This window comes from Patiria miniata, unplaced genomic scaffold (genome assembly GCF_015706575.1).
Source record: "Patiria miniata isolate m_02_andy unplaced genomic scaffold, ASM1570657v1 HiC_scaffold_2, whole genome shotgun sequence".
Lineage (NCBI taxonomy): Eukaryota > Metazoa > Echinodermata > Asteroidea > Valvatida > Asterinidae > Patiria > Patiria miniata.
In genome coordinates this window covers 14,686,612-14,696,845 of record NW_024037058.1, presented here as the reverse complement: position 1 = coordinate 14,696,845, position 10,234 = coordinate 14,686,612, and the positions used below count along the sequence as shown (strand labels likewise).

The 10,234-nt window shown below is 42.2% G+C and overlaps 1 protein-coding gene across 1 annotated transcript; it reads left to right on the top strand.

Moving 5' to 3' along the window:
* The first annotated feature begins 2,888 nt into the window (after window positions 1-2,888).
* LOC119726393 lies at window positions 2,889-4,219 on the top strand. The gene is made up of 2 exons (XM_038198047.1): window positions 2,889-3,082; window positions 3,980-4,219. Exons 1-2 carry the CDS (start codon window positions 2,969-2,971, stop codon window positions 4,217-4,219), a joined length of 354 nt encoding a protein of 117 aa, XP_038053975.1. The 5' UTR covers window positions 2,889-2,968.
* Window positions 4,220-10,234: the final 6,015 nt, after the last annotated feature.

The following is a 10,234-nucleotide window of genomic DNA, read 5'->3' as shown; positions in this document are numbered from 1 at the left end:
GCCAGGCTACGTTCAGCGGGCGTGCGCGCCCTGTGCCTTTGCCGAACAACGACGAGTTATGCTTTCATTGAATTTTTGAGCGACGGACTACTATAAGGGTATTTTTGTAGGCGGCGGGTCACGTGTGTGAACAATTAGACAAGCCACGAACCTGGCACAACTGACGCCAATGTTTAAGATATCATTCAACGGACAATTCACGATTATATCTCTCAGGATTGATTTATTTTTGAAGAATAGAAGGTCTTTTCGTTGTAACTTCCGGCCTGATGACGTCATCAACTTCAAACTTCACACATGTGTTGTTTGCATGAAGATCATTATATATACCAGTTTTCAGGCGATTACAAAACACTTCGCCACAGATATCTATTCAAAATGCATTTTGGACATTCTTAAACCTGCCGCTAGCAAGGGCGGATCCGGGGGGGGGGGGGGGGGGGGCAAAGGGGGCCATGCCCCCCCCAAAAAACGAAACCAATTTTTTAATTTTTTATGTGACATCGCAATAAAGGCAGGCAATGAGTACACCACCATTTTTTCCTCAAAAAAACATTGATTAAAGTGGTCAGAAATTGCCTCAGATCGCACCACAGAGCATCTAGAATCCACATTTATTTTCCACGCTGTAATTTTTTTTACCCACTTTTTTGGGGAACCAAATTTTTTTTGGCCCCCCAAAATTGTGTTCTGGATCCGCCCTTGGCCGATAGAGGGCGGTTGAGAATTTCATGACGTCACCGGTACAAGTTTTGAAGGATATTGTCTGGCCAGAGACTAACACCGTTGAAAGCAAGTTCATATATATTTTCAATTTTAAATAATAAGCCAATAATAAGCCACTTCCGTTTCGACCGGAAGCACGGGTCATGTGATTTTACGTACACGTTAAAAAATACAGACCTTATTTTACTCTATCACTTGCCGCAAACAGCAAGACGACAGATCTCATTATTGATTTTATATAGACTTTTAAAGATAAAAAAATATCAAAGTTTAATTGCTTGTCACGTGACACCTGATGACGTCATCATGCCATCATTGTTCTGGCACAATCTAAGCATTCCGTCTTTGCTTGGTGTTACTTTGATGAAGATGCCCCATTGAAAAGTGGCCAAAAAGGTCCCTTGAAAAAGAAGGGCACAAAGTGAAAAAAACTGTGTACAAAGCCAATGGGCGTAAATAAATATTCAAAATTTCATAATAAATCACATGATGACGTCATCATTGGGTCCATCTTCGCCAACAACTTTGCTATATGTTCTTTGACTATGTTAAGTTTCAATGTCATAATGAGTGTGCTTTTATGACTAAAATGCTGACGAGAAAAATCGTGCACGAAGTGTATGGGATTTGTTATAGAAGACCAAGCGTCTTGAGCACAAGACTTCGCAACCTCGTCCCCAGTGCTTACTTTATTTCCAACCGCGTTTCCAATAGTAAACCCTGGATAGGAAACTTTCTTCCTGTATCCTGATTGGATACCGCAATTGGCTATAGTAATGGATTTTTATCGTGTACTTGGTGCTATTATTCACAACGTGCAGTACGTGTTTTCACGATCATTTGTCCACGCCTTCTCGAAAATACTAATATTCTTTACAATTTGCTCATATTAATAGGAAACATGATACTGCATGTTGTCTCGATAAGATCGTAACAGTTTGATTTCAAAAATCGCGTTTTCGTAACTCACGCCGTGCTCGCGCTGTTACGAATTGACTCTGTTTTTACCCCAGACACCGCATACAAACGCTAATGTGTAACACATATCCAGGCACCAGACCCTTCCTCATTTGCATACGTGTTCAAAAATCTTGCACATGCAAATGATCCAATACCAGGGTGAGAGAGCAGGTAGTGGTGGGCGCGTACTGCTCGACACCCTGGGGACGAGGTTGAAGACTACGCGCCACGTGTTTGGCCCCGCTCCAACAAGCATGACGGTGATGAAATAATGGATCTGCACTGAATGCATGTACATGTACTGTACATGTACAATGTCCTGTACATGCAGTGTACTCACACACACCCAGGTCTCGCTTTCATTGAATTTTTGAGCGACGGACTACCGTTAGGGTATTTTTGTCGGCGGCGGGTCACGTGTGTGAACAATTTGACAACAAGCCATGCGCCTGGCACAATTGACGCCAATGTGTAATTTATCATTTAATGGACAATTTAAGATTTTATCTCTCACGATTGATTTTTTATCGATTTTTGAAGAATAAAAAGTCTTTTCGTTGTAACTTCCGGTCTGATGACGTCATCGGCTTCAAACTTCTCTACCTGTTGTTTGCATGAAGGTTATCATATATACCAATTTTCAAAAGATTACAGCAAACTTCGCCACAGACATCTATTCAAAATGCAATAAGGACATTTTCCAACATACCGCTAGAGGGTGCTCTAATTTTTCATGACGTCATCAGTTACAGTTTCGAAAAGTACTTTCTTGCCAAAGACCAACATCGTTGAAAGCATGTTCATATCTTTTACCATTTTTAAATTACAAGGCACTTCCGGGTTCGACCGGTTTCGACCGGAAGTAAGGGTCGTATGATTCGACACCCACGAAGTAAATTGAAGAGCCAGTATTATTCTATTGACTGCTTGTAATTTGATACCTGATGACGTCATCATGACGTCATCATGACGTCATCATGACGTCATCATGACGTCAGGACAATATGCACTACTTGGGATCAGGGTCAATATGTGTTCGAAGTTACAAGTTTATATCTTGAACGGTTTAGGAGTAAACCCGCGGAGAAGTATTGTCCGGAAAAAAAAGAAAAGAAAGATTAATCGGAACAATTCTAGACAGTGGTCGGGTTGTGCCCTACCACTCGATTAATCGGAACAATTCTAGTCAGTGGTCGGGTTGTGCCCGACCACTCAAATACAATTGTGCATTGGCACGGTGTGGACTTACAACCGAACCACAGAAGACTTTTCTTGGTGAAAGATGCGTTTCGACGAAGTCTTGACCTGCGTTGGGGAGCTGGGTCTGTACCAGTTCCGTGTGGCTCTGTTCATCACCATTATGTGGGCACCGCTCATGTGGTATCCTAATGTTGAGGTGAGATAGGCCTAAGTCTTCTTGAAAGCTAATGCCCAGAACAACGGCGGTGGAACGGTTTTCAAACTGGGAGGGGGGGGGGGGCATCACAAAAAGGGGCACTTGCTCGCTAAAGTCATCTTCCGTCGTATCCAGATATTTTTTTTTTTTTGGGGGGGCACATCCGTGCTGAAATGTCGACACGTTTTTTTCACTGGGCTTGGTTTTCACATTCTTCGTTCATATCAGAACTCTCTATACCATGTGGGAAAATGGTCACTGAAAACAAATTATTCCCAAATTTTATTGCCAGTTTTGTTTTCATCTCGAGGGGGCACATATAAATATTATGCTCGAGGGGGCACTTTATGTCCGCCAAAGGGGCACTTGGGTAAATCGGGGAGGAGGGGGGGGGGGGGAGTGCCCCCCCCGCCCGCCCCCGGTTCCGCCGCCCCTGGCTCAGCAGACTATAGCAGTTTTGACCTCAAGTCAAGTCTTGTGAAGGTGTACATGACAAGGTTGTATGTGCTTAATGACTGCAAAAAAAACTACTTTGTATTAAAACCACAGAACACAAGAATGTTAAACTATGTCGCCGCGTGCTTTTCCCATGTAACATTTATGGATAATTTATTCTGATTTTTGAAAAAAATCAGCACGTTTAAATAAGGACACTGTGCAACAATTTCTCGTACAAATAAGCGTTCACCCACTTATGATAACTATACAGACACGCTTCACGAAATCTGGTATCAAAATTAAGCTACTGCAATGTTTTGAGGGCAGGCCTATTTCATATTAGGTGCACTGAAAATGTACACCAAAAGTAATTATACGTCTCCACATTCAGTCTGCATTTAGGCATCGCGAAGACAACGTCGTTCAAATTTCAGTTTGTTGACTATCATTTTTTTCTAGATCTTCACCAATCCCAGTGTTAATCACTGGTGCTCTGTCCCCGAGATACGGGACCAGTGTGGTGCCTGGGGCCTGGATGAGGCCCAGTGCGACCAGAAGATTATTGATGTGGCTGTCCCAACACTGAGTGGCAAAGGAAATGACAACTGTCGACGGTACAACTGGACTGGTGTGGAGGTAGGCTCCTTATGGGTTCCAAGACCTTCGTGTTTCATCTGTTCCCATCTCACCGAGTCTTAAAGAACCGAAACAAGCATTATGCCATATTCAGAAACAAGCGCGAGGAGCCTTATTCATGAGTTGGCCATTTTTGTCGAGTTCCCTGAATGTATTTCATTAAGTGTTAACTGTTGAATAGGATGGCGCCAGACTATTTATGCCTTACTTTACCGTCATTATTTTTTTTTTATAAATATGGCTTGGAAATATATAGGCCTGGGGAGTGTTTAATTACAAATTTTTAATTATTCACTTGAAGCAGACTGGAATTTATTATAAATTAAGTTGCTTTCATTTCTCTTCGCAAGTTCCAAAAATTAAGATTTTTACCTCACTTTCAATTCAATATGGCCGACTCGTGAATATGGCCCATTGCACAATAAGCTCTGGCCCGGTTTGGGAATGTCCCACTTCATATGCGAAATAGACGCGCATGCGCATCGATCGAAAAACCCTGATCTTCCCGAAAACCTTTCGGCAAGTGTGCGTTTACATGACCACGGCATGGCATTTACTCATTTGCAATTTTCGGGGACAGACAGACAAACAGACAGACACCATGACAGTAGACGAACAGACAGGCCGCCCAACAAGTGACATGGGTGAAAGCTCCTGCCAGAACTTAAAAATCCAGACAGAGAAACCCAAGTTAAGTTGGTCTCAGAGCGCACAAAATTGTATTCTGAATGGCTATTCATCGCCAGAAGTTTTTTTCATACTTGTGGTCTATACAAGGGGTCGTATTTAGCCCATTCTTTGCGTTATTTTAGGGGTGACCACATACGAAAACACTCGCCGACTCACAACTTACCACCGAACTCTTTGCTCCTTGGCTTTTGATTAGGTAACGATAAACACAACAAGAGGAGAACTAAACCAGACCATCATTGACTGCAACGCTGGCTGGGACTTTGACCATTCAGTGTACAAATCCACTATTAAAGAACAGGTAAAGCTAAAGTTTTATTTTCCAATTTTGATTCGAAGTACTGTTCATGTATTTGATTAAAATATTAAAGTTTGAAGAGAAAAGCCCCACTTTACTATAAAGAAGAAAGTATGGGTAGGCATTAAATTTACTGTGTGGACTTCCGAACAAAAGAGGTCCACATAAACCAGGTAGAGGCGACGTTGTGTGGACTTGGGCAAGTCCACACAGTGTTTCCCCATTTCTGGAAACAGGTTTAGAGACATTTTTGAGTTAGGTTTATCCGTGGCAGAATGAAGAGAAACATTAAAGGGAATCATAGAAAAAAAAATGGGTCGAAAGAGTTTTCACAGTTTGAGAAAAATGATTTTTTTTCACTGGTTTTTCTTAACTACACGAAAGCAATGGAATGTCCACACTTGGTAAGTAACGTAAACATTTGTGGGTGTGTGCGTGTTTATGGTGTAAATGGAGGACACACATGTGGAGCATCATCGAGTAAATGAGGACAGGAGTCAAATCGAGGACGTTGTAACGCAAAGGAACGAGGAAGTTGGAGTGTAAACGAAGGAATGAGGAAGAGGAACAATAGAAAATCCTCGTTTACACCATAAATGCGTGATGCCAACACACAGCGCTGCCAATACAGTAGGCAATAAATTACTCAGGCTATCGATGCCAATACGCGGTGCCCTGCTGTTGTACTCGGGCTGTACACACGAGTAGCATGGGGGTCTACCCGATGTTCCCCAATACCTATTCCACATACCTATGTTCCCCCTCATTCCAAATACCTATGTTCCCCTTAGGGTTATTAACCCCTTAGGGTTATTAGGGTTATAGGGTTAGGGTTAGATGGTTAGGTTTAGGGTGTGGGTTGGGGAACATAGGTATTGGGGAACATAGGTATTGGGGAAATATATGTATGGGGCCATCTACCCCTAACAAAGACGTCCAAGAGGTCAATGACTTCTGTCTTTTCAAATTCCCTGGATAAATAAGAACGTGTCCCATACTGTGCCTCTAATTTCTCCGTCAAGGGCAATCATGCTACTGTCATGTCCCCAGTTCCCGTATACATCATAATGGCTACAAACTCATGCACAAATACGACGTTATTCAAACGCACTACCACTTTCTCACTCAAAGTTTCTCAACCTTTCAAATTGTAAACAAATCGGCTATATAGTCCCTAGTTTCAATAAGATAACAAATTACATTATCTTTCAAGTCCATCGAGAAAAAACAGTCTGTCAAACAAAAATGTTTGTCCCGTTTTCGCGGCTTTGTCCCCGACGTGAAACACCAGAAATGACCTTGGCAGTGGAGTGACTGATCACAAAGAAACCACCAGCTGTAACTTCCTAGAACAATAGACCATTATCATGTTGCGGCCATTGTTATTTTTCCCATTCATATCAACGTAACCAAAGCGAGGCTGGAAGGAATAGTCAGGTTCCTTTTTGTACAAAAATTGGATACAGGGCACGTGACTGCAATGGTCACGTGGCAGCATGATAAAGGTCTATCGGGGTCTATGAATTGACATAACGTAACAAACTGTAGACAGGGAAGTTTTGCTTCTTTCCCAAGGAAATAAAAAGTAAGTATTTATCCTGATGTGGCAAAACATATTTCATACACAGATCTACTCAGAAAGTCATTTGAGTCCAAACAAAAATTGAATGAATGGGTAAAACATTGCGAGATGATTTCATGCCTAATAAGATGCCACTTTTGACAATAACAAATGTCTCCAATTACTTATCTTATTTGGTCCCTCTAAACAGGGTATTAGTTTTTTATCATTTTATCTCATCTGTCGTTTGAGTTTGCTATGTTTAAGTATATAATGTCATGTATAAGTTGAAGGATTTCAGGCCGTTTTCACAGACGTAAATAAGGAAGATGTAACGATCAAAAAGAAGCCTTATTTTTGTTTAATTATACAGCTGTAAAGTAGTTTCCTTGCTCTTTTTTGATTCAAGAATAATTGTCCAATGGAATGTGAGATGAAGGGAAATTCTCAAAGCAGGCCAGGATAAGCAACCTAGCTATTGCTTTAGCTCAATTTCAACCTTCGCATTTCTGTACCGTTTTCAAAACAACAGCAAAAGAAGCCAGTAAATCTCCACGTACCACGCACGTTCAATATCAGCTTTTATCTTAGATGGCTATTATACCACTGAAGTCGGCCATTGGGCGCCAGTAATTGACTTCAGTCTCTTCCGTAAAACGGGGGAAGGTTTTAAAAGGCAAGAAAGTCAGCTCTTGTAGGCCTTAGCCTGCGTCATTCGACTTAACACAGAAACGGAGGATTATGGAGAAATTGAAGAATCCATAGTCTAGACGCGCGAGGCCACGGTGCTTCAAGGACGGATGGGAGGGGGTGGGTTGGGGCAGGGATGTTATAAAAAACCCTTGCATCCTATAGTTTATAGGCCCAGTAAAAATATAACAAGAAGGGTTATAGATTGTCCGAAAAGTCTAAAGAGTGTGCAGTTTTCATCGAACTTGAGTTCAAACTTGCACGGCGTCATTAGCGATGATTGTGTTTACCGACTTGACGGGATTATAGTTTTTCAAAGGACAATCTGCGATGGCGCTATAGCCAAATATCTTTTTCATGACATACTCTGTGCCAAATTTCATGCTTTTATCACCAAAGTGAACAATCTCCACAAAATCTCCTATCTGCCCCTTCACCATGGGTTCTATCCCAGAAAGTTTCGCCGGGCGAGCTGCAACTTGACGCATAGTTGAAAGCGAACAGCGTTTTACCCGTGTTTTTTTGTTCCAGCACCTACATGGAGACATAACACTTGGCGGGTCAGTGGAACGATGTCTGATATAACTTAAACTATAGCCCGTAAAGCGGTCAATTTCATGACATTACGATAAAATGCAAATGATAAGTGATTTCTAAATTTCATTTGTCTTCTTTGTTAATCTTCACCAGGGGTTTTCATGAAAACTGTACAAAGGTCATAAGGAAGTCTGCATGTGTCTTTCATCATAATTTGATGCTTTGTCTGCAGTTTTCTGTTGTTTGCGACCAAGCTTTGCTGAACGAACTACCGCTGACAATCTTCGGTGCCGTGGGGATGGTGGGAGTGGTCGTCTTTGGTGCTATAGGGGACAGATTTGGCCGTCGCCCCGCGTTCATTATTTGCCTGATCACACAGACGTTGACTGGACTAGTCGCTGCATTTTCTCCGTCGTTTGCCGTCTATTTTGTGTTCCGTACTTTTACGGGATTCGTCAATGGGAGCGTATTCTACTGTAGTTTTGTTTTACGTAAGCATTTTTGTTTTGAAGGGGGAGGGGTTAATCAAACGATCTAATCTAGTGCAGTTCAAGAGAGCAGCTAATTGTATCATACTGCTCGCGGCCAAGGAAACGAGGTTTCTAAAACACCAGGCGGCACGTCCCGACTTGAAATAAAGTCCACTGTACACATGAACACGGGCGGCGGAACTGGGGGGGGGGGGGGGGGGGGGGGCAGGGGGGCAGGGGCACTGCCCCCCCCCCCCCCAGATGTTCCCAAGCCAACAAACTTATGCCCCTCTCGCGCTTAAATAAATGTTCTCCCTCCTTATGAAAACAAAACTGCCCCTCAAACGCACACAAATGAAAGCATAATTATGAAAGTGCTACAAATAAAATTGTCACTCCTCTCTTGTAATGCAAAACTGCCCCTCAAAAACACAAGTGCCCCTCTCGCACTAAGATTGTGCAACTTCTCGAGATGGAAAACTGCCCCTCGAAAGCACAAATACCCCCCTCGCAATAATACAATTGTGTCCCTCTCGAGATGGAAAATTGGCCATTAAAAACAATAGTGCTCCTCTCGCTAAAACTTCTCGAGATGAAAAACTGCCACTCGAAAGCACAATTAGTGCGCCCTCTCAAGATGGAAAACTGGCCTCTAAAAAAAGAGCTGTTCTCGCGAATAACAATTATGGTCACTGAACTGGCCATCAAAAGCAACAGTGCCCCTCTCGCGATAAATCGAACCCAAATGGTCTTTCTACATAGGTAAAAGAAACACAAAGAGCAAGATGGACAACGTGTGCATTAAGTTAGTGTTTGTTTCTCGTCATATAGGTTTATAGCGAAATGGACGGGACCATTTTATTTTCCTCCATTATCACACCGACAGAATGTGCCCCTGTTTCTGAGCCAGTGCCCCTTTTTGGTGTTGCCCCCTGCAAGCGTTCCGCCGCCCCTGCCTGAACACGTACGCATTCACTTCATTTGTTTATTCCTTTATTTTTAACAAGTCCCAGAGGGTCAGCGTGGCTTTTAACTGGCTCACTGACTAACTACATTACTTATTTACCGACTAATACCTTTTTCATTCAAATTCACCAACTCTAACATTCATTAACAGAACCAATTTAGTCATTTACCATTCAATTTCAAAGTTTGGTCACCCTCTTTAGGCGAGAATGGCAGCATTCAGAGATCAAATTTGTCTGATATCAATCAATTTGATTTCTGAATAACAAATGTTTGGCGTCGACGAGACGAAATTGAAATCTCCGGGACAAAAACGTGAGCTCGTTGTTTGAATTTGCTTGAACTGAATTTGAAATGGTCTGACAAAAGACAAAAATAAACATTGGAAGTGTACTAAATCGATGGTGATGAACGAATTCGAATGTAAGAAACGGTGAATTTGAATGATAAACATTTTATAATAGCTGGGAAAACCTATTTGTTCCACTGTTACTTTTTTTCAGTCATGGAAATGATTGGCCCGTCCAAGCGAAGCCTTGTTCGTGTCATTCTGATGTGTATCAACGCCGTTTGTATGATGAGTTTAGCGGGCTTTTCGTATTTCATCCGTTGGTGGAGAGGCATGTCCATTGTGATGTCCATAACTGCGATTGTCTTGGACTTCGTCATCCCGTGAGTTTGTTCAAATTCAGTAATGTTGACAATACAAACTTTTTTTGGGGGGGGGGGTACCCTTAATTCAGTGAGTTTCATTTTCACCTAAAAAGTAACCCGTGCAATTCAAACTGTTTTATCCAGTCCATTCCAGCTCACGGTCTGTTTTTATGTGACCGTCTAGGTACCAAACACTGACTAGTATAGACGCA

What these genes read in the sequence shown, in the direction of transcription:
- LOC119726393 (XM_038198047.1), top strand. Translation starts at nt 2,969, where the DNA reads ATGCGTTTCGACGAAGTCTTGACCTGCGTTGGGGAGCTGGGTCTGTAC. An exon ending in TGTGGTATCCTAATGTTGAG is followed by an intron (nt 3,083 to 3,979) that starts GTGAGATAGGCC and finishes ATTTTTTTCTAG; the next exon opens with ATCTTCACCAATCCCAGTGT.